General features: G+C 40.3%; 2 protein-coding genes across 7 annotated transcripts in view; one reads left to right on the top strand and one right to left on the bottom strand.

The window, feature by feature from the left end:
• TMTC4 (transmembrane O-mannosyltransferase targeting cadherins 4) overlaps window positions 1–21,538 on the top strand; it is a 90,421-nt gene extending 68,883 nt beyond the window's left edge. For 3 of the 4 annotated variants that reach the window (XM_087871519.1, XM_034418237.3, XM_034418227.3), the window contains one exon: window positions 20,902–21,538. In XM_087871519.1, coding sequence (XP_087727645.1) covers window positions 20,902–21,392 — 491 coding nt within the window. In that variant the 3' untranslated portion in view covers window positions 21,393–21,538. Of the gene's footprint in view, window positions 1–3,218; window positions 3,343–20,901 lie in introns of those variants that run through there. The other variant, XM_087871518.1, reaches the window with a different exon arrangement.
• Window positions 21,539–23,124: 1,586 nt separating this feature from the next.
• The window catches only part of PCCA (propionyl-CoA carboxylase subunit alpha), a 233,271-nt gene continuing 231,220 nt past the window's right edge, over window positions 23,125–25,175 (bottom strand). For all 3 annotated transcript variants that reach the window (XM_060686585.2, XM_060686586.2, XM_034418252.3), the window contains one exon: window positions 23,125–23,512. In XM_060686585.2, the coding sequence (XP_060542568.2) occupies window positions 23,444–23,512 (69 nt within the window). In that variant the 3' untranslated portion in view covers window positions 23,125–23,443. The remainder of the gene's footprint in view (window positions 23,513–25,175) is intronic.

Here is a 25,175-nt window from a genome sequence, read left to right as displayed (position 1 = left end):
CTGCATAAGAGGTCCCTTCCCAAGAGGGAGGGTGGGGATTGGGAACAGACTGTAAAAGAGTGTTTTAAACAGAACGGTCCCAATTCTACTTTTTTTAATGAGTGGATTCCACAGGAATGATTTTTCCTCCAACTCCCATTATATTGTCTCAAGCCCCTGGAATCAATGAGTCTTTATATGAGGCCTCTGTAATAAATGATGAGGTAGCTCCAGTGTCAGCCAGGCAATCATATTTCTTTCCCCCTATGATCAGGGAAATAATGGTTTCCCCTTCAAGGCCATTCCTTAAGGGAATTGCGAGCCCAGTGAAGGTAGCTGTGTATTCAGTGATTCATTTTCATGTTCTAGTCAGGAAAATTGTGCCTCCCTTCCCCTTCCCTGCCCCCATCGAGATCTATGTATCGTTTTGGGGGAAAGGGGCTGTAGGCGGCTCGCGATGTTGGTTATATCTCTGCTCGCCTTGGTGATGTGAATTATTGCTTGGCATGGGGCCTCTAGGTGAATCTTGGGGCTGGCCACGAAATGAAATCTGTTTACAGTATTGGCCAAAATGCCCTGCTTTCCCACATTTATAACAATGTCGGCACCCATCTTGGGGCCATCCTTCCTGTCTACATTACCAGCACCCCTGCCTGATACCGGCAGTCCTGCGTCAAACTTGTCTGGCATTATGATGCATGGCAGCAAAAACTTTTAGCTCTTCGTGTCTCTCTATCTTCCTCTTTCTATCTTTTTCTTCCTCTTTTAATTTATCCCTTTGGTCATAGACGAAGCCTGCACAACTCCGCTATTTCCAAGGCAGGCCAGTTAGATACAATACGGTGGAAATGTTCCCTGATGTCACTACTAGCCTGGTCCACAAAGGCTGAGGCTAAAATTCTCTGGTCCTTTTGGCAGCTTGGGTTTAGGTGGGCATATGTCACAGCTGCCTCTGAGAGACGAACCCAAAAGGGTCAGGATTTTCTTTTTCCCTTTGGATTGTCTTTTGAAATTCTGACCAGTTGAGAGGCTTTTTTCCTATTTCTTTTAGGGCATCCGTTAGATTGCCTTTTGCCCTTTTATAATCCCTCCAGTGATTGGCATCATTGTAATCCCAATCAGGGTGCTGGGTTGGCCATGCAACCCTTGTCTGGGCAGCCTGTCCTGGAATAGGTGGTTGGTTGGCTATTTGTGCTATTTTCTCAGATAGTTGTAATACTTCATCCTGAGTTAGGAAAACCTGTAGCAACTGATTCATGTCTTCCCAGGATGGATTGTGGCTTTCTATTGTAGGAAGAAATATCCTTCTGGGTTCTGCTCCAAGTGGGGAAAAAGACACTGGAAACATGGAGACTGCTTGGAAAGATGGTTTAATGGTGGACAGGATCACATGGCTTGAGTTCCTGAACAGAAAAGGACAGATACAGTAAATCCTCCGGTTTTTATGCTCTCCCTGGCTGTGAACTTCCTGGGGCCCAGAAAGAGTATCCTGATTGGTTGTCAGACTCCCAGGGGGTGGGGCTCTTAGCTAGCCTTGCTGGCTGATGTAATCTTCCCAGGTGCCATGTGGTGAATTTCTGTTGCTAGATGGGTAGAGGGCTGATCCTATCTTTGTTGGATCTTTGGCAATTCCTACTATGGCTCTGCCTGAAGGAGGTAGATCTTTGTTATGTAGAATAGACTGGCCCAGGCCTTAATGGCCCATTGACAAAGGGTGGGGGCAGGAAGATGGGAGCTGCTTTAAAATATACTTCTCCATTTCTCATTCAGGGAAACATAATATTCTGCCTTATTGATATTTCCCAAAATATTTCTTTCTCTTAGGAAAGGGGTGTGTGCTAACCTCCTACAATATTATTGATTTCAGGGTTCAGATTACTGCCTGAGGGTCTGCCCTGAATGTTGGAGTGTCTTTTTTCCAAATAACAAGGTCTGAGGCAGAGAAGGGCGTATGTGTCAGAATGTAATTGTATTCGCCTCTTGCTCTTCCTGATACTGGTTTGCTCAGCAGGGGAGCCATTATTTTTGCCTCAGTTTTTCCTTCCTCAGTTTTCCCTTCTAGAAAATGGGTTTCTGCTTTAGCTTGATCTTTCCCTATAGTTAGGTCTTTGGTTCTGGCTAGTTCAGCCCAGCAATACCAGTAGGGTACTTGGCTGGGCTTAATTTGGGGTCTAAGCGCTGTTAAAATTTTAAAGTCAAAAGTACCGTTGTCAGGCCAAATTTGTCTTCCAGTGTCATCCATTAGCAAAGCCCATTTTTTACATATCTTCTTCGCTTTCCTCTTTTTCAAAGAAGCCAGGACTGGCATCTGCTTTTCGTGCCATGCCTCAAGCAAATTTTCTAAAGGGGTATCTACCACCCTCGAGCTGCAACTTCCCCTTCCGATGTGGGGTTTCACACTTTGGTTCAGCCAGGCGCCACAACGTCAGTTTTCAGGAAAAAGGCCTGGAGAGGACGCTGGTTCCCTTACGGCGTATGTGTACCTCTTCTTGTTAGGGAATTCTCCGCCACTGGTTTTCAAACCCCTCTAAAAAACGGGAATCTGGGAGGACCTGCTGCCCCCAACGCAGACGAGTATGGGCCCCTCCTACAACTTCACAACTTCACAATTACCTAGCTATCTAATTAACTAACTTCACAATGTCTTAAAAATCCTGAGGTTTGCTCTGGGATACACTGGAGTTCCCTTTATTTGTTTTGTGTTTTTTTTTCCTTTCTTTTATTAACCTCTTCTCTCTTCATAGCCCATTCAGATTTTCCCTTGCATTCTTCAGAAGGTCCCACACTCCGTGACACCCCCTCCCCTTGCTTTCCCAATCCTGCAGGTCACTGCTCTTTCGAACTAGCAGCAGGGTGGGCGGCGGCTAGAGATCAACGGAGGAGGTGGGATCCAGCTGTTTTCTGCAGGTAACCCCCCACACACACACACACCTTTCCTCTCTCGCTTCCACTCCCCACAGAGTTCCAGAGTTTTAAATTTAAAAGTGGTACTCACCTGCTTTCAAGCAGCTGTTGAGTGCAAAGCTCAAGGACTCCCTTTACTACCTGATGCCTCCCGGGCAGGGTCCATAAATATTTTCCCCGGACAAAGAAGGTCCGTGCCGGCTAGGTTTTGATCTCTGGGCTCTGTCCGGTGGCTGGGTTGGCCGGGAGGCTAATTGTTGGAAGGAAAAAGAAGCCTTCCCCTTTAAGGATTGTTGGAAGGCAGAGCTTTCCCTTCTTGAATTCAAAACTCCCAGCTGGGAGATAACTTCGAAATGATTGGAGGTCAGCTGCTTGAGAGCAGAATTAGTTTATTGTTTATAGGAAGGCAGGCAAGAAACAAATACAAGCACTGCCTTCCGAGGCTAGCCTGTTTGAACTGTAAGAATAACCCTTTTTTATATCCTAAAACATCTTTTGATTTTCTATGTGACCCTTCAAAGCAGGGGTGGGAAAATGTGGCCCTTTTACAACCTGTGGACTTCAACTCCCAGAATTCCTGAGACAGTTTGGCTGTCTCAGGAATTCTGGGAGTTGTAGTCCACAGGTTGTAAAAGGGCCACATTTGCCCCCCCTGCTTTAAAGTCTTTTGAAATTCTTTTGATTTGGCACGTGAATCCTTTGATTTGTGTGTGTGTGATTGTTTTATGGTGTTTAAATCCTGCTTTTTTGTGATTGGATTCTTCCGTCCTGGATCTGGCAAAGAAGTAATTGTTTTATAGTCCAATCTCTGTTTTTCCTAGCCCTTTGTAGTTGTTCGTTCCCTATAATTAATCAGTTTGCTATTACTGTGTTTTAGTGAATATCTCCTTTTCTCATGTGTTTAAAATTTCTAATTACTTTGGCTTGATTTCTTTTCCTTTTTGGGCGTTTGCTTTTTTCTGTGTCCCATACCTGTTTGGATGTTGCAGGCCCCTGTAATTTTGTCCTTCCTTTGTTGTGGAAAATAGGGTGGCTTCAGCTTCTTAATGGCCCATTGACAAAGGTGGGGGCTGAAACTTTTGCCTGAGTTTCTGCTTATTTTCTTTTAGGGGAATTTTCCTGCTCTTTTAATATTTTTTGAGTTTCTTTTCCTTTTTCTAGGAGAAGAGTGAATCATATCTTCCAACAAGGCATCATGTGAAATTCATGGAGGGGCTGGGGAAGGGGGGGGCTTAGAGTGAGAGAACGTTGGCTTAGAACGGGTTTTCAAAGAGGCAAGTGACCCTCGCGAGGTCACGTGAGGGGAGGGGAGCGATCGTATTGGTCGACTGCGGTTTTAAGACCCTCAATGGAGAGCTATGGAAGGAGCTTTCATGGTTGTCAGGGGCGACGGGTGGTCTCGGCGTAGAGCGAAGCCCAAGGTCTCTTTGGCTCGAGGGAATTAACTTTCTCCCCCTTGAGCGGAGTCGTAAAGATTAACTATTTATAGTGGGAGAAGAGAGTAAGAATATGCTGACGAAAACGTCCTGTCCGGGACTGCAGTGTTTACCCGGTCTGGTGTGCAGGCTCAGAAAGGCCTCTGCCCTCAATCAAGGGCCGGGGTAACCGTTTCATGGTTCTATCGGTATTTTCAGGGGAATAGCTTCCTCCAGAGGCTGGACTCCTTTGAGCTGAAGCGATCAGGCCTCAGGCGTAATGGTTGATTTGGACGTGCGACTTTCAAAAAGCAGCCGCAGAAAAGTCATCCCGTTGAATAGCTTTGAGAGTTGGAATCAGAAAATTTAATATTTCTCATCATCTAATCAGAATACTCAAACAGGAGACGCTATATCATTTCAGACAGGTGACTTGTCCAGTCTCTTCTAAAAAGCCTCCAGTGATGAAGCACCTACAACTTCGGAAGGCAAGCTCTTCCACTGGTTAATTGTTCTGACAGGAAAATTTTCCTTAATTCCAGGTTGCTTCTCTCCTTGATTAGTTTCCATCCATTGCTTCTTGTCCTGCCCTCAGGTGCTTTGGAAAATGTTAGCCCTCTTCTTTGTGGCAGCCCCTAACCCTTGTAATACAGTTCAAAACCATATTCCGAATTTCAGCTGTGAGAACCTGATCATTTTATATGCCATGCAACAGAGAAGGGATTTCTCCAGGGTCTTTAAAATGGGCTTTTTCTGGACAGTATCAGAACAATATATATTTTACCCTTTTTACACACATAAATAGATGTTGAGGTTCTATTTTGTTTATAGTGAGGTTCATGTTATAATTGTGATGGTTGTGGGCAGTGGTGGGTTCCTCCCGGTTTGGTCCGGTTCGGCCTAGCCAGTAGCGATGATGATATGACATCACCGAACCGGTTCTCCCACCCCCCCATGTTATTCTTACCTTTTATTTGGTCCCACCCCCAATCTATTGCTGCCTCCTGAGTCCCAGCTGATGACTAGAGGGAAAAAAACTGTTTAAACTCTTGCCGCGGGGCTTCAAAGGGCCGTCCTACAGCTGATCAGTGTTAAAAGCAAACAAATGAGTCGGGTCATAAGTGCGAGGACTGGTCATAAGTGTGAGGACTGGTCATAAGTGCGAGGACCTTCCAGAAATGACTCTGACCAGCTAGCCACACCTACCTAGTCACATGACCTCCAAGCCACATCCACAAAATAAGCCACGCCCACAGTAGTAAAAAAATTTAGAACCCACCCCTGGTTGTGGGGGGTTTCACTTGCTATGTGGTGTGAAACAAGCTATTGTGACCTATAATATATTGGTTCGGTTAACCCAGCCATTTTGGGCTTACTAAACCATAGCTAGTATCTCCCCACATCTAGGATATGCAATGAGTCTTCTGCTGACCACTATATTAGTCACTTTATTATGTTTTTTACAAAAGTATGTTGCATTCATTTAAAGTACACATAAATATTAAGATCATCTGTTGCTGATCCGTGAGCATTTTCTTTGCGGGAGGAATACTCTGTGATAAACTAATTTAAATCTGATTTCTTTCCACTGATCAGGGTGGCCCCTGTTACCACTGTGGAACCACTGTTCCATAAGCTGCACTGGCTCCCGGTTTGCTTCCAGGTGCAATTCAAGGCGTTGGTTATCACATTTAAAACCCTTCGTGGCACAGGTCCAGGCTATCTGAGGAACTTTCTCACCCCAATGACACTGCTCTGCCCAACTCCAGCTGGCAGAAGGAGCATGCTGCAGGTCCCATTGGTCAAGGAATTTCAGCTGGTTGGGTCCAGGAAAAGAACCTTTTCTACTGTGGCACCTGCCCTTATCCCCAAGGGGAGATCCGCTCCCATCCTTTTGCTTATCCATCAGGGCCCGAAGACCTGGCTATGGCAGTTGCCTTGAGCCGCCCCCCCGCCCCCCCCCAATGAGGGAGTATTCTACTGGAGGTGGTTGACAGATTAAGAGACAACCCCACTTCCCTTCCCATGTGCATCCTGCTTTTTTCCTCCCCATTTTTTTAACTGTACTGTATTACTGCTATTAGGAATATTTATTGTTCATGGTTTTATTGGTTTTTAATGTTTCTAAGATGTCCAGAATCGAGAGAAGGATAGCAAACAAATTAAATAACTAAATGGGATGATTACCGTAAGTGGGAGTTGCCTGTTTTGCTAATTTAAAACAGAATAATAGCTCTAAGCTCCTTTTCACAACTGTGTGAAAGTGGAAGGGAAGTGGTTCAGTCTGAAATATTTTGTGGCTTGTCCTAATAATAATTATTGGTTTTGCTGTATATTAGATGAACCCTAAGATGAAGTGCTTTCTACTACTCCAAATAACTTGCAGTGCAGAATGAATTTATACAGGCATGAGTTCAGTTTACCAGAGAATCTAACAAAGCATGCTTTAGGCTACATATATTTATGCTATCATTTATCATATAAAATGTCTGTAAAGTGTAACATACCTATTTTTGTTCTCTTCCTTGCTTCCTGGAAAGACAAACCATACTAAGGAATCTTTTGCCATTGAGGATTATACTCTGGAATAAATTGATGATTCTTTTTTTAAATGCAGGGTGTTCCTAGGAGTATGAACCACTGAATGCATGTTTAGAATTGTAATAATAAAGTCTCCTTTTAGCCTGTTTTGAGCAAATCAGAGAAAATTGTTGGCTATCACGTAGCACCTATCTATTATTTATCTATGGGGGATTACAGGGCTCAAAATGCCATATATATTCATGAAAAAATGCTCAGCCAAATCCCTTTAGTTTGAACTAGTAAGTCATATAAAAGAATCAGAGTGACTTGGAAAAGATACATTTTTTGTAGACTTTGCCCTATAATAATGCTATAAATATATTAAAAATTCTATAAAACTTTACAAGTGCAGTCAGTCATTTTGTGATATTAATACCAAGGAGGATAAAAATAAAACACGGAAAAGGAATTACTGAATTGTAATGTAATATTTACCTGCAGAGAAGTGTCCTTTTCAAAATAAATAGAACGTTAAAATAAATCTTGGTTTTGAAAATGTTAGTTCTGAATTGTTAATTTTTTGCCTTAACTGAAAACAGAGTTCTATTTTAATTCGCTAACTGTTAAATAAAGTTTTCAAGTCAAGTTCAAAACTTCTTTTTTTAGGAATTGTAGCCTAATATTCCCTCCAGCTCAAAGTATTTATAGTAGACCTGTATAACAAAGATTTATAAGAATTCTATCAATCAGCATGACAATCGCTACAAAAAAAATGTAGAAGAGTCTTGAAATGCTGTTGAAGAAGGATGAACAGTAAATCGGATTGAGTGTGAGTAAGAACCCATATTTGCGGTTACATTTTGCTGACAATAGAGTGAAACATCCTTATTTTTCGGCCTTAATTGCATATGCAATTGCCCATCATCCAGCCCCTGATTTCAGGCAATCTGGTCCTACTGGGAAAGGATGAGCTGCAGGGCCACTGTGAGGAATATTCTCATATTTGGCAGATAAGAGTTGTTCATAATCGCTCAGAGTTGGACTCTGATGGGCAAGGCCTTATGGAGTTGTCTGGAGAGAGTTCAGTCCTGTGTTTCCTGAGGAAGGGTTCTCTGGTCTGTTAGCTCAGCCACCTGTTCGTTAGAACCAGGTCCCTTCTGAGTGGTGAAAGCCACCCAGGAGATGACCTGTAATTAGGTTCATACAATGTCTTAAGGGGAACGCCACTTAAATTCTTTAAGGAAGGAAGATATAGTCCCTTAAGCCTTGAAGGAGCTTGTTGATACACACTCTCCTTAAGGAGGCACTAGACCCAACAGTCCTGGACAATTATCATTCAGCATTTCCTTTTATAGAGGAGGTCAGATTTCAGCTCTAGAGAACTTGAAGGAAGCAGATGATTTGGACTTATTTCATGTCAACGTTTAGTACAGAGACTGGATTGTGCTTTCTGATGACTTGTGACCAAACCATGGTTTTAGTTAGGCATGTTCATTGCAGAGACTGTATAGATCACTCTTGTGGAGCTGAGGTGGGTGTGTCCATCATGCTCCTTGATCTCCCAGTGGCTTTCAATACCATTAATCATGGTATTCTTCTAGACAGGCTATGGGGATTGGGCATTTGGACCACCATACTATGGTGGTTGCCTATATTCTCTGTAGCTGGTTTCAGTTGATGTTGACAAGAGGAGAGAGATTGTGACTACAGCCCTTACTTGTGAGTGCTGCAGGGTTTGACAGTCCTGCTGTTCCACATCGCCATGAAACTGCTGGATGAGATCATCAGTTGGGTTGAGTATCATTATAATGTCCAATTATATAACTTGGCCTCAGACCATGCAAGTGATGTTATTGATGTCCTGTCCCAGTTCCTAGAGGCTGTGTGGATTTGGATGGGAAGGAACAGACCTAGGCTCAATCCCAGCTGGGAGTCTCCATCTTTAGCCTTGGATTCAGCTGCACTTTCCTATTCAAGACTGGTGCACAATTGAGGAATAATTTTGGACTCGTGGCTTTTGCATGAGAAGCAGATGGCAGCTGTGGCCAATGGAGAAAGGGCCTCTGCAGTGATTCATCTCATGTGCCAGTTGTACCCATTCCTGAATCAGAAGGCTCTCCAGATGGTCACTAATGTCCTAGGCAGTGGAGCTGCTCTTGAAAGTTCACTCAGAAGCTTCAGCTGGTTTGTAAGCATGGACAGTAATAAGCCTGCTGCAATACAGATAGTCCTCACATTATGACCGGTTTCTTATCAACCATGCAAAGTTATGTCGAGCTCAAAAAAGGTACTTATGACTCAGATTCAAAATTCTGATATCTGCAGTCATGTGACTATGATTTATGGGGGAGGGGGAAGGTTTTTGCTGGAAACGCGCTTATTTTCAATTTCCAGCCAAAAATGCCAAATGCAAATAATGAGTTTGTTTAACGACCACTGTAAACAAATGTCATAAAATTGGGTCAGTCCCTTAATGACCAGCACAACTTAAACCCATAATTCCGGGCTCAATTATAGTCATAAATTGAGGACTACCTATGTGACACCACCACTCTATGAGACGCACTTGTTTGGGTTTTGAGTATAATTCAGAGATTACTAATTTCCAGCACCACCTATAAAAGAACGCACACATGGGTACTAACTATCATGTAGATAACAGTTGGTAATCTTATCTTTTTTTAATGTTTAAACATTTCTGTTGTTGGATTAATAATTGTGAAAAAATACCGTAGCTGTTATATTACTTCATTTTATGGTTATCTATTAGCAGGCAAAGGGCAGTCTAGAGTCTCTGGACTGGTCTCAATAAAATATTAATGATTGCTGCTTAGCGTCAGTTTGGATAAATTTAATAATAAATTTTATATTTATCACAGTCATTTTTTACAGTGAAGCAGTCAATTCTGCTTAGAATTTCCAACTAATCTTCTCAACTATGTGTGAAGTATTGTGAAGCACATTCTCTGTTAAGTCAAGATTACTCGCTGGGTTTCATTTCATGCCTATATGTTAGCCCAGTGCTGAAGTGGAACATTCTGCTTGCAAGAGCCTTGGTGGCGCAGCAGACTAAAGCACTGTTAAGTAACACCAGCTGCCTGCAATTACTGCAAGTTCAAATCTCACCAGGCTCAAAGTTGACTCAACCTTCCATCCTTTCAAGGTAGGTAAAATGAGGGCCCGGATTGTGGGGGCAATAAGCTGACTTTGTATAAAAAGGAACACCGCTTAGGGGGCCCCCGAAAGCCCTACTAAGCAGGTATATAGAAAAGTATGAAGGCTATTGCCTAACGCATTGTAAGCCGCCCTGAGTCTCTGGAAAAGGGCGGCATATAAATCAAACCAATAAATAAATAAACTTCAGTGTGGAAGGAATGCCATGTATACAGTGCTATGCCTGACTCATGTTTCAAACAGGAGTTTGCACCCATTCTTAGAAACAGGTATTGGAGTACTTTGGTTCGGGGAAGACTATAAATGTATCACGGGAATGCTACAGCTCACCAGTGATTTGGGAATTTAGAGAGGAAGAGGATGCAGTTTTGAGTCTAGAATTTTCTGTGATGCGGCATGCTTTATGTACCTTTCAGATATGTATGTTTAAAAATGATTTCATACCTTCCTTCATTTCTTTGGGGACTTCTTGACCTTTAAAAGACAGCTGCAAGTAAACAGCGGTCCTGTTTCAAATGAAATTCAAATCACCGAATACTTAATCTGTCTGTGAAGCAAAATACAAAGCATTCTCACAGGTATTGTTCAATGGTCGTAATGCTGTTTGTTTTCACAAACCAGGATTTCATAGTTTCGGAGCGGACAACTGCTGAGAGAAGGCTCTAACCTTTTGATTTCAAAGGCGCTGTGGTTTCCACTGGTGCCTCCCTGGCTAATGTAAGAAAGGTGTTTTGCCATAAACGCTTCTGAGATATTTGGTAAGGTTGGACAGCGGCTGGCCCAAGCAGGAAGCCCATGGTCTGCCTCTAAAGAAAATAGCAAGTTACAAAATGAAAGCATCAAAGAACCAACAGGATGCAGTCCCAGGAGTCTCTTCTGGCCTGTGGGTCCTTCTTGAAAGTTAGCACTGAGTGAAGAGTGACCTTAAAACTCGCTTTATTCAAACAGACTGCGCTCAGGTTTAAAGTTCAAGGCATTTTGTTTTTTCACCTGCTTCCTACAGTTTTCAGGAACTTCTAAAGAATTAATATGTAACTATATCTGGTCACTGAGCCAACAGTGAGGGTTTTTTTTTTTCCTTCTTCCAGAGAAAGTAAAGTTATTGAAGTAAAAAGATAAGAAAAATAGGATGCTGTGTTGCAATAAAAGTAAAAATAGGTGTGTTAGGATCTTTATAGAGCCATCCATACTTCATCTTCTGCCCAAAGGATCTGGAGGTTTCCTATGTCTCTCATACGGAAACTCTTTTAATAATTTAAAATTTAAATAATTTCCCTTTGATTACTTGGTGTAAGAAAAAAAAAATAGGACAGAGATGCTGGTGTTTCTGCTTTGTCAGGCTGCAACCGCAGAACACATATACAGGTATTTCTTTTTTTAAAAAAAATCACAAATCACAGTCATGCTCACATGACCAATACAACTGGTCATAAAGGCGAGCCATTGCCAAGTTCCAGAAATGTGGTGGTGGGGTTGGCAGGGCATATGTCCTTTATGAGCTATAAAGCACTCGTGCCAAGACTGCCATTTAAGCAACCAGCCAATCCCCTGGAATATTGTAACCTAACTTGCTTTGGATCTTGGGGTTTTGAGCTTTAGAAATTGGTTTGTTTCTCTTCCCCTAAACCAGGTTGCCGTTACAGTTTACTCAAGAAAGGGAAAAGTGAGGAGTCGGATAGTTTTGTCACCATGCCAGGGGTGCTCCCTCTCCTCTAAATGGCAGGAAAGTAAACGATTAAATTAAAATTTTAATAATTTCAGTCAGAGGCTTTTAATGAAAATAAATACAAGTAGTCCTCAGCTTACGACAGTTCATTTAATGACTGTTCAAAGTTACAACAGCCCTGAAAAATGTGATTTATGACCATTTTTCACACCACCATTGCAGCATCCCCATGGTCATGTGATCAAAATTTGGATGGTTGGTAACTGATTCATATATACAACAGTTGCAGTGTCACCTTTTGCGACCTTTTTACAAGCAAAGTCAATGAGGAAACTATATTCACTTAACAACCATTACTACCTTAACAACTGCAATGATTCACTTGATAACTGTGGCAAGAAAAGTCTTAAAATGGGAGAAAATTCACTTAACAAATGTTTTGCTTAGCAACAGAAATTGTGGGCTCAATTGTGGTCATAAGTCAAGGACTACCTGTAGTACGTTTTTCTAAATTTTTAGAATATATAGTCAAAATCTTATAAAACTGAATCACAGAAAATCACATGTAAAGTATGTCCATTTCAGCTTTTATCTTATGAAAATGGCTTTCATCATATCAAATTCCTAGCTCTTGGTTACTGAAGCTTTTATTTTGTTTTGTTTTACTTTTGCCGGATTTACCTAGAGAACAAAACCTTTGTACGGTGTATTAGGTTTGGCCAAATGAGGAAATAGAGGCAGAGAACAAAGAATCTTGAGAGATAACTTTTTACTATTACACTGCTCTTCATTCAGCAGTTATAAGCAAAACTTTTAAAACTAGAATCCAAAATATTGTGCTAATATTCTTGCTAGAAAGTCTTGAATTATATTGTAAATTATCATTTTTGTGTTTGCACCATTATTAAATAAATATATACAGTACACTAGCCTGATTGACAGATCAAGTTTAAATCTGAGTTTTTTTCTGGGGATGAATAAATGTAGACTTATATCAGTCTTTTAAGTCCTTTGGATTTAAGTTAATTCACTCCGCTTGATTCCAAATAATGGCAGACAAATGTGGAAAATGTAACACCGCAGCGATTCATCTGCTGTTCCTTCCATCATAGTAACCGCTATTTTGCTAAATACGGGCATTTTCTACATTCTTGCCGAACAAGAAACAAATCCAGGAGAAGCCAAACAATGAGTGGACAGCTTGTCCTTCAGTGTCTCTGGCGGGATTCAGTGAGAGCTCATTTCCCTTTTAAGTACCTTATAGCATCTCTTAGAGTCTAGCTTTGGCACCAAAACAAGAAGCTTTCCATCACTTCAGTGATGGTTCAGGGAGATTATAAATACACTATTAGTGGGGAACTAGTATAAGTAAATTGGCTTTAATTTTTAATAAAAGTTTTAATTTAAAAAAACAAACAAAAAACATGCTCTGCTTGCTGACACCAGGACTAGTAACAGCTGCTATTAATATGCTTCTAATGCTCTTACAAGAAATTACTGAATTAGTAGGTTTGAAAACAAAAGCATCCTAACAGGTCTGAATGAATGATCCTAGTTAAGGTTTTCCAGTTATTTTAATTTGTTCTCCCCTCCACCCCAACGTACGCCGTATGCTTCATTTTTTTTTAAACACTGTTACTTTTCCTTCCTTAGGTAATAGCAAATAAGCCTTACCAGCAATCGGATAGGCTGTCAGTTATAGTTAAAAGAAATTGCTTTTAAAAATGACATACAGATTTCACTCATTTTCCCAGGATATTAAACTTTAATGGCTGCAGTATGAATATTTCATGACAGAATCTTTTCAATAAGTTGTTTTGTCCTGAAGGATATTGTGAGGCCTAATTTCTGACTAGTCAGAACTAGTTAAATACTGTAATTGCCAACTTTCCTTTGGAATACAAATTGAAGTACATCTATCTCTACTGTTATATGTTTTATTTATACTGCCCAGTTGTTTATTTTTTTATTGTCATTGTATAAAATTAAGCACCAGCTATTATTTCCTCTTGCCATAAGATGGTTAATTAGCCTTTCAATAGAGGTGAAGTGGCTTGTTTATTCAATTTTGTTTATTCAATTTTGTTTATTCAATTTATATAACTGTCCTTCTCAGCCAAGTAACTCTAGGTGGTTCTAAAACTATAAAACAATTAAAACAATAAGCATTAAAAAAAAACACCTTCAAGTCTTGGAGCAACAGAAAAGTTAGCATCCACATTTGTGTACATACATCTGGTTAAAAACAACAACATGGTATCCTTTTGCACAAAATGACTCAATTGCAAGTAATTTTGCAACCTGGATTTCCCCCCCTAATAGCTGGAATCCTGACTGCAGGGTACAGCAAAGACTGGGGGAGAAATCTGTTTTAAACAATGCCTGCAGATTAGTCGAAGGATGCAGAAAGTTGCTTGGGATGGGAACCACCAGGAGGATCCCTTGCTCTGTTCCATGCAAAAGAGAAAAAAGGCAGAAGTTTCAGCTGTCACACTTCTTCCCTCCTCCACCACCACAGAAGCGGCAAAAACCGTGGGAAAAAACGAGCTGGTTGGTTTTCCCTTGAAGGGAAAAGAGAAGATGATTGTCACTCTTTCTGCATACAAGCCAAAGCTAAACCACCAAAGGGGACCAGAGCTGGTCCTGACGTAACCAAAGTCATGTACACTTAAGGCTACGGGGTGTTCCTTGCATGTAATTCCCCATTAATTAAATGCCACCTGGAAGATGCTGCCTGAACATCTAAACCAGGGGTGTCAAACTCAGGGGCCAGATCCAGCTCATGGGGTGCTTAGATCTGGCCCAGGGGGTCGCCCTGGAAACAGCGAAGGATAGGCCTGTGGTGCCTCTGCCAGCAAAAACAGCTTGCGAGGGCCACATGTGGCTCTCCCAAACTCCGTTTTTGCTGGCAGAGGGTTGCAGAAGGCCATGGCAGCTAAAACGGAGCTCGGGAGCTTGTATTTGCTGGCAAAGCGCTCAGGCCACCACAGGCGCCCCTGACACGAGTGACATTGAGCTGGCCCGCCCACCCCAGCCCCCCAAAGTCAAACACAACCCTGATGCGGCCCTCAATGAAACAGAGTTTGACCCCTCCCCCCCCCCCCCGATCTAAGCTAAACAGTGCAAGTAAAATGTGACGTGTTTCAGCACTTGATTTCCCATTCTGGTGTATCATTTCGGAAATGTTTAAAATCAAATGTTTTGATTTGTGGAGGGCAACAAAATCAGTGTCTGGCATAAAATCCAAATCAGAATTCTGGTGTGAAATCATATCCATGACAGAAACCAATATTCTGTGAAGTCACTTAAATCAGTGCTTGCCCAGCATTTGACAGTGAAATTCCAGTTATTTAAATCATGATAATTTAACTGATTTAGAGTTAAATGATTCCCACTTTAAACTCTAACAAGAAAAACAGCATACACACACACACACAAAACCCACCACAAAACAGCAATCCTAAACCCCTCTGAGAGCTAGCTTGGTGTAGTGTTAAGGCACCAGACTAAAAACCAGGAGCTGCTGTAGCCACAAAGCCAGCTGGGTGACCTTGGCCCATCCCATTATCTCAGCTATGGGCAAACCATTTCCAAAAACGCTGCCTGGCACTCATCAGAACTCATGAGCAACCTGAAGACGTACCCATACTGAGCCTTCTGGCTTCTTACAGTTAGATATTTCCTGGTCACTTCATCTCTCTTTTGATGCATCAATGAGACAGCAGCAGGAATAAGTTATCTGTCACACCTCCATCCCTTTTCTCTTAACCATTGGCATATTTCACAAAGTATGTCAGTGGTTAAAAGGGATGGTGTAACAGATACCCTGTTTTCCTCCTCGTTGTTCCGACACTCCACTCATTGGGATTTCCTCTTCGCCATTAGCCAGACTGAGTGCCAATCAAATTTTCCTCCACAGCTTGGTTCCGCCTCCTCCTTCTGCGCATGGTCAGTCTTTTCACTCAGTCACTGGTGACTAGACTTGAGTGCCTTGTGTCTTGTGTAATTTAGCGACTATTTAGTTAAAATTGTTAATTTTAAGGAGTGGTAGGCTGAGGGCTACGATCTGTGCTTTAATTGACAGAGGCGCGAACAGGCGTTTCCCGGCTGGGACGCTGGCCGTGGCTTTTAACAGTTTGAATTAGCACCTTTAAGGAAACGGTGTTTCCCCCTTACAGCTGATTGTCGCGATCGAGGAGCTGGTTATCCGGTACACCAGTAGAACCGCCCTCAATCGAGTAGCCCTTATTACAGCAGCGGCTTGTGAGTTCCTGCCTTGCCGGCATACTCTTGAGACAGGAGGATACTTTATAGTTAAGAATTAAAGCGGCGATTTAAAGCGCATTACACTCAGCGCTTACAGGCGGCTCAGATGGAGAGATCCTGAAGCTATTTATAGTGCTGCCATTTTCAACTGAGTCAAATGGCAGTTAATTCTGACGGTTGGCTTCTCCTTTATCCACCAAGCCCTCACACAGTGGCTGAGGCTAGTGGAGGAGAAGTGACAGTTGACAGTTGACAGTTCTACCTTTACCCCTATTCTTGCTGCTATCACACACTTTGTGGTGTCCTGCTTCTGCTATCCCAGGACACTGGTCTGATTATGAACATCTCAAGAACGGAAAGGTAGAAGTTGTTGAAGATTGTAGTTACGTGTAGAACCCAGGATTATTCATCTTGTATGCTTGGTCTCGGAATTCAGAACAACTAGGGAATGTGAAGGCTAAGCAGGCAGCCGAAAGGTTTCTGCTACAAACATTGGTCTTATTTTAAGCTTTAATTTCCTGGCTAGCTATTTACTTCTGTGAAATAGACTGCCAATAACCAGGATCTAAAAGGAAATCTATATTCCTATATTTTAATCAAAGCCTTGGAGAGTTTTTTTGTCCCATGGAATCAATTCTGTAACACAGGGGTGCCAAGCTTGATTTCATTGAGGGTCGCATCAGGATTGTGTTTGACCTCGGAGGGCCGGGTGTGTGGCCAGGTGTGGGCATGGTCATGATGGGTGTGGCCAGGGTGGGTGTAGTCACAGTGGGCATTTGACATAGGCTCAAGATGCATTTTTCCCTTCTTTCTTTCCACAGTTGTTTACTATAACCATTTTGCAATCTCTTCTAACAGATATTACTGGCAAAGATTTATTACTTATTCTTCATACTCCACTAACCTTTTTAGTTCTAAATTTATATCCCATTGTTTAATAGTAAATTGCTTTTCCAGGCAGAAAAGCTATTTATACTATTGTATTTTTATTATTCAACTAATAAAAATGGGCCCCCGTGGCCTGTTTTGGCTGGCAGAGGCACTGCGGGCTGGTCCTTTGGGATTTCTAGGCCTGCCCCGTGGGCTAAATTTAAGCACCCCATGGGCCGGATCCAGCCCGCCTCCCTTGAGTTTTGACACCCCTCCTGTAAGAGAATAACCAGAGGTTCATTTCTCCATGATACATGAAGATGAAGAAGCTTTCTTCTTTTTTTGTGCGAGGAAAATAATTCTCTTTTGTTAAAACATAGATCTATGTTCCCAATGAAAAAATTGCATAATGTAAATAAAGTATATCTTTTGCAGATGGATATGAAGATTTTAATGCACATTTTCATTTCCTTTTTTTTATACTTACTAACTCTGGCAAGTGACCTCTTGATTGTGAACAATTTGTTTTACAATTCTCCATTTAGAATTCAAAGTGAGCTCAGGTCCCCAATGGGAATTAACTGCACATTTAACTCTGACTCTTTTTCAATCCTTCTTCCTGAAGGTCTGCATTTCTTACTCAAATCACAATCTTAACTGAAATCACAATCTGGAAAATAATGATATTTGTATTTCAAAAGGGAGCCAGACCAACAATCATTACATTCTTGTCTTTCTGAAAGAATACAACACTATTCCATGAGAGAAAAAAGAGAAATTGCTGTAGTCTGGTGTTCTATCCTGTTTGCTACTCTGGCTTTGTCATTGTCAATTTGGGCCTACATTAATAACCAGTGTATTCTAAAGTCTTACATAGCATGGATTTTCACATGATTTCCTGAAGATTTCTGGAAATTATAGCTTGAAAGCATAAGAATTCATTAAACACGGCCAAAAAATTTTTAGTTTTAGCCTAAGAGTACCGGTACATCAAGAACTAAGGTAAACTCCGTGTCTTATCAACATGCATAGATACAAAAAATAAGCTCTCACAGGTAAATAGTCATAAACTGCCATAAGTATACAAACAATGTCCCAAGATACGCATAATTTTCCCCATGCCGTGAACCGACATATACGTGCACACAGGTACAAACTAAGTTTTTCATTAGGAGGAAAGATGTAACTCCAGAGACTCAGGCTAGATTTTTTTCTAGAAATATTTTTGTGGGTTTGGTGATTTGTTCATTTTGCTTGGTTCATTTGTTTCATTTGCCACTTACAAGCATTTTGGACTGTTAGAAGGCCAATTTTAATACAGACAATTACAATACACAACACATGTTCTAACGAATGGAGAAAAAAGAAAAAGGATTTGGAAGAAGATTAAGTTTATGTATAATTAAGCTCAGGTTCAGGTGCGTTGTCCACCCTTTAAAACAGGGGTGTCCAACCTTGGCAATTTTGAAGTCCTGTGGACTTCAACTTCCAGAATTCCCAGCCAGCCAGACTTAACCATGCTGGCTGGGGAATTCTGGAAGTTGAAATCCACAAGTCTTAAAGTTGCCAAGGTTGGGCACCCCTATTTCAGAGAATCTCCATTACCTTTTCCTGACCTACTAGCTTCCAGATGGTTGAATATAGTCATTACAGTGATCACCTCCATCTGGGGTGATGGGGAGGGTTATAGTCTAACATATTTAGAGGACACCAGCCTGAGAAAGGCTACGCTGCACCTGATAATTAGAGATTACATTGTTGTGTTAGAAAAACAGATCTGGTCTTTCCTGGGCAGTTTTTGTCAGAGGAAAATCCTGAAAGCATCAGGTATATTGAGCTTTCATTAAATAAAACCATTGGGGAGAAAAGGGGGTGTTACTGGATCTTGTGACTTAAATAAATATAAAGGCTTTTTCCCCTTTGTGCTAGAAAAGCTACTTTAAACATGGGATATAATATACACACAGAGAAGATGAAACTCAACCCTTATTTCTGTTAGTGGGATTTTCTTCTCTGTTAAAAACAATATGGCTTATTAAATTCACTGACAAATAATCTCAGGGGCTGAACTAGATTCAGCATTACTCAAAACACATTTTGCATTCTTTATTAGAACTGTTGTTGTTCTGACTCTTGGCGACTTGATAGTGCTCTCCATGCTTAGAAGTATTAGAAATATGAGAACTTGTTTCACTTAAGGATGAAAATGCACCTCGAGGCCACCAGATGTTACATCCCTTAAACTTGTGTGTGAAAAGTATATGGAGCCCTGTTATTCCATGTATTTTCAGGTGTAGAGAAAGACAGCTAGCCGTGTGTCTATCTGCCCCTTCATCCTTCAATACTGAAAAGAGAAATAGCAATAGCACTTAGACTTATATACTGCTTTACAGTGCTTTACAACCCTCTCTAAGCTGTTTACAGAGTCAGCATATTGCCCCCAACAATTTGGCTCCTCATTTTACCCACCTCAGAAGGATGGAAGGCTGAGTCAATCTTGAGCCTGGTGAGATTTGAACTGGCAAATTGCAGTCAGTAAAAGTAGCCTGCAGTACTGCACTCTAACCACTGTGCCACAGCAGCTCATGGTCTCAAAGGGTCAGTGGACTGAAGATCTGATATGACTTGCAACCTCTGAGCAAACTGTTCACAGACATAAATTATGTCTGGAGATTACAATCAGATAATCTACTTTTTAAGATATGAACAATGCCGACTGGCGGCCCCCAAGGGGGAGAGCTTTCTCTGTGGGAGCACCTGCCCTCTGGAACGAGCTCCCCCCGGAGATACGGACGATTCCGGACTTACGTACTTTCCGTCGGGCCCTCAAAACCTTTTTATTTCATCAAGTCAGGCTGGCCTAATCTCTACAATTGTGTATTTTAATTTGGATTTTTAATGGGAGATTTTAACTATCAGGCCAAAATGTTTAATTTATTTTTAAATGTTGTATTTGATGTTTTTTACTTCTGGCTGTTCACTGCCCCGAGTCCTTAGGGAGAAGGGCAGTATGTAAATTCAAATATTAAATTAAATTAAATTATTTTTTGTAAATAAGATGGCAAACGTACATACTATTCCTTCCTCCGCCTATTTTCCCCACAAGAAATACACATTCCCTGTAATTCCCTGTAAACCTTTACTGTTTTGCTTGTTAAATGCCAACTGGGAAGCTTGTAAATTCTGTTTTTTTATTCACTGCTTAATGGACCCTCCTGTTCATGTGCCTATTGTGAAGTCACTTGACTTCTAAAAAGACTATGGATGCCTTACTAAGCTTCAGGCCAATGAAGAGATTGGACAATCATTTGTCTGAAATGGTAGATAGGGTCTCCTGCCTGAGCAGGTGGTTGGACTAGAAGACCTCCAAGGTCCCTTCTAATTCTGTTATTCAGAGTTAATGTGAATTGGGGTGAGAGAGACTAACTGGCCCAAAGTCACCTAATTGGCTTTCATGCCTAAGGTAGGAATTGAACTCACAGTCTCCTGCTTTCTAGCCTGCTGCCTATTAGACCAAACTGGCTCATTCTTTATTTTAACTGTTAAGTAGAACTTTATTTAAAAAAAGGTATGAAAAGCCCTTATATCCAATTTGTTTTTGTTATTTTGCTTTTTTCCTTTTAATTTCTTCTGTTTTTTTTTTCCTTTGTTCTATTTAATTATTTAAAGGCAAAGTTACGATTCTGCAGACATAGGTTCTTGAAACTGTCTTGATCTTTGCTGAGTTGTCAATATTCTTTTACTGAACATTTATAGAGATTAGAAATTTAAAGAGAAGTGGCCTTTATTAGCTCAAATTGTAGGTGCAGAAAGCACTGGAATCACTTTTTTGCGCAGTTGCGGAAAAACTATTGGAAAAACAATAAAACTTTATAAAGAAACTAACTTATTACGAGGAAGTTGTCTAATATGCATAACAATAATCAACTATTCATTACGTTCTCTGTAGTGATACATTTTTGCAAATGTTAATACAGATGTGAGAAACAGCAGTTTATACTGTTGTCTTGTTTTAAACAAGTGTATTTGTTGCTGACGAGAGAGACATGTGAAAAGCCTGCTAATGCAAAATGCAAAAATTAATGCTTTCTTGCTTTCTTTCAGTCCCTTCAGTTGGAAGAATGCTCCGCGTCTTTGTCTACGGGACACTAAAGAAAGGCCAGCCAAACTACCCACACATGATAAATGGGGCCCATGGGACATCCCAATTCCAGGGCAGAGGACTTACAGTGGAGAAATACCCACTGGTGATTGCAGGCAAATATAATATCCCTTATTTGCTGAATAATCCAGGAAAAGGGCACCGTGTTACCGGAGAAATATATTTTGTTGATGATCAGATGTTGCAATTCCTTGATGAATTTGAAGGATGTCCAAACATGTATCAGCGTACTCCAGTGAGAGTTGAGGTACTCGACTGGGAAAATAAAAATAGCACATCTGAAGGAGCATCAGCAATTAAAGACATCCTGGAATGTTATGTGTATAGCACTACTACCTATCAGCCAGAATGGATGCATCTCCCTTACTATGATAACTACGATTCTTTTGGGAATCATAATCTTTCGTACGTCTTGCGAGAAAGCAGGGAATAGAAGTGGAAAATCAAACAATATTTTTAGCTATGAACACCTACCCAGGTGCTGAAGAAAATCTACTATTTTATGCTGAAATGCAGACCTAATTTAGCTCTTTAGAATATAATTGAATTAACTTATGTTATTAAGTGAACGTCCAAGTGAATAAGATGATGAAAGAATGATCCGAATGCCAGAACTCATGAGATGAAGCATTTGTCTTGCTAAGGTTAAACAGGGTAATTTAAATATTTAAATTATGTTAGAATGCTATCAAATATTCAGATAGTCCTATCACTTCCCAAATTGTGAAATGAATAAATGGGGGGAGGACATGAATGGAATAGGAGGCAAAAGTGATACTGTTGTGCCTTATTTTTTCATTCCTTACAGCCCGTTTCTGGTTAATGAATATTTCTACTCAGCTATTGATTATAGTATATCTAAATTGCCTCCTAATATCTTCTTCAGTTATTTAAAAACTGCATCGCTTATTTTTGGTTGAAAGTTCTGAACCATCAGTATTCTTGCATTTTTATCATCAGTGCATAAGCTTTTATATCAGTGATTGCACCTATTTCTTTTTTGCCATTGACTTCTTGCAATACTGTATATAATTTTCATACATGCTGATTTTCTTCATAATATCATAATTCTACCCTCTGGAATCAGCTGCCCCCAGAGATAAGGAGAATCCAAGACCTCGGTGCCTTCCGCTGGGCCCTTAAAACCTTCTTTTTCCAGCAAGCCGGGCTGGCCTAACACTTTTTAAAATGTTTTTAATTGTTTGTTATTGTTTTTAATCATGGGGCCAAATTTATATATATATATTTAATTGTTTTTAATGTTTGTAGTTTATGTTTTTACTTGGCTGTTCACCGCCCTGAGTCCTCAGGGAGAAGGGCGGTATACAAATTTAAAAATAAATAAATAAATAAATATGAATTAAAAGTGTTAATTGTATAGTGGTGAATTAAAATTTGACAAAATTCTTATATTACTACTGGTTTCAAATAAGATAACTTGTTCAAAATTTGCAGAAATCATGGATTTTGATATTTTTAAAAATGACACTGTTCTAGAGTTATAGGACCTGAAACAGGTAGTCTCTTCCATTTGAAATAAATCTAGACTTTCTTAAAATGTGGCAGTATATACTGAGAACGGAGGACAATAGTACATTGCTTCTTCATCTGCTGTAAGGGAAGGAAAAGCAGAGCCTGGGAGCAGAGTCAAGAGAGGAATTAACCTGGAGTCTACATACCCATAAGCAGTCCAAGTCCAGCCTCTCTTGAATTCCCTTAATTCTTATCTACTGCCAATTTAGTGCTGATTGTTAGTTAATTGACTAGACTCCTGTGTATATGCATTAGCAATAAATCTGATTAACAGCAATTTGAGTCTTTGTACCTTACATCTGCTATCTTAATTGGTCTCTGATAAGTTACTCCATCAAAAATTTCATCTGTATCCTTCATCTGAGTGTATGAATCTAGTAACATCTGAAAGGCATCAAAATAGCTCTATTTTGTCCTTTGTTGGATAGAAGTCTTGTCAGCTAGTCTCATAACACCAACATATAGTCAAGCACAGTACACAAAAGTTCAGATTGTGTAGGAAAACCTTAATTATTTTTAATATACTTTTACTGAAAAATTGTCAGAAAATATTGCCAATCGCATTATATACACTTAAAAAGTTTAAACATCTTAAAATAGTTTATCTTAAAAGCTTTAAACATCACACATAGTTTATAAGCCAAAATTTGATTTTATTAATTTTGTTCATGTAAATAGATCTAATGAAAAGAATTACAAATCTCATATGTACAAATATTTATAATGTAGTGAAGTGCGAGTTTCAGGGAAATGTTAATTTAAATTGTGAAAGCTCACCTAAATCAACTCACTCCATTTTTACTTTGTTTTTGTTTTTTTGTAATATTAAAAAAAAAAGTGTAGCAATAGTTGAATTTCCATAACTCCTTTGCATTCATAAACATTCATTTTAATTTCTGGTTGACCATAAAATAGGCTACTCTGACTGTGGTAAATTTAGAAAGAAATGATTTATTCCAATTCCACAAGTTCATCTCCTTCCCCAACAGTATCGCCGATTTTGCAGTGTACCGCTTTCACCTGCAGCACAAAAAAAATAAAAATAAAATACATGGGTTCTAAACACATTTTTATTTCTAAATTGTAGTTAGTTACACCTAGAGAATTAGACTCTGCCAATGATTGGAGTGGCTTTGCCTAATTACTTTGACTAGGCAAAGTGTTTTTTGTATATAAGTGTCCGGGGGGGGGATGTATTTATGTGTGTATGAAGCCCTTGAAGTGGTTTTCTTCATTTTTGAAGAAGCAACAGCCTCAGTTCCTCAAGGAACAGATTTGGAGGTTACATCACTCGTGGCATTGCCCTGCACGAAGTCCTTTGCAAATGGGCTACACGTTCCTAAGCTCATACATAGTCAATTCCGTATCAAGATGGTAAACAAAGATGAAATTACTGATACCTAAAAAAAAGTGTCTTTTGGAAGATCTCAAAATGTACAAGTTACGTACATTTTGCATGTTTCCATTTCTACTCAAATACTGCCTCAATAAATGAATGTTTGTTCTTTAACACTATATATTTTTCTGATCAGTTCAATCATCTTGTAGAAAGCAGGATGCAAGAAGCTATATGGGATAGTCCATATGGCCTTTTCCATCTTTTCTTTGTTTCGTTTGTGGTTTTTCTAAACTCACAGCAGTACCCGAGATTACATAATGCTGCTATATTATTTATTAATTAGATCAATTTACACCGCTGTCCCTCTTACAAGCTTAAATATTCATTTTAATGTTCTGAATGAACAGACAAATGTTTTGAGGTTGTGAAGAAAAGTCAGGGCATAAATCTACCACAAACAAAATATGCTAGTCCAGTTGTAGCAAGCAAGGAATGGCCTTATACCAGTTCTATAAATGCACATTTGCCCATGTGCGTAATACATAAAAGGTGGCTATGCAAAAGTGAGACCTAATGGGACACGTCCAAAATGAAAGTTGGGAAAAGCTCATCTGGGATCTCGCATGTAATACAGGTAGTCCTCGACTTCCAACCCTTTGTTTAGTGACAGTTCAAAGTTGCAACGGCACTGAAAAAAAGGGACTTCTGACCATTTTGCTCACTAACGATTGTGGTAGCATCTCCATGGTCACTTGATCAAAGTTGGGCATTTGGGATGTATTTATGAAAGTTGCAGTGTCCCGGGATCATGTGATCACCATTTGTAACCTTCCCAGCCGTCTTTCGATAAGCAAAGTCAATGGAGGAAGCCAGATTTGCTTAATGACCACATGGTTCACTTAACAACTGCGGGAAAAAGGCCGTAACATGGGGCAAAATTCACTTAACGATTGCTTTGCTTGGCGACAGAAATTTTGGCCTCAGTTATGGACATAAATCAAGGTCTAACCATAGTGGTTTTTATTTTATTTTTATTATTTTATTTGTTTATATCCCACCTTTATTATTTTTACAAATAACTCAACGCAGTGAACATATCCAACCCAGTTTCCTACTCCCGTTTTCCCCACAACAACAACTCCGTGCAGTGAGACTGAATGAGTGGCCCAAGGTCACCCAGCTGGAACATTCCAGGAACGATGCTTTTGCTATTAAATTGTGACATTAAACATTTTGATAATCCAAGTCCTGGTATATGGCTCAGGACCAGGGTACTTACGAGACCGCCTCCTGCCACCAATAGCCTCTCACCGACCAGTTCGCTCCCATAGAGAGGGACTCCTC

The sequence above is a fragment of the Pantherophis guttatus genome, chromosome 5, assembly GCF_059756535.1.
Source record: "Pantherophis guttatus breed Tessera chromosome 5, ASM5975653v1, whole genome shotgun sequence".
Lineage (NCBI taxonomy): Eukaryota > Metazoa > Chordata > Lepidosauria > Squamata > Colubridae > Pantherophis > Pantherophis guttatus.
The sequence above is the reverse complement of the archived record's forward strand: the minus strand, read 5'-3'. Positions and strand labels throughout refer to the sequence as shown.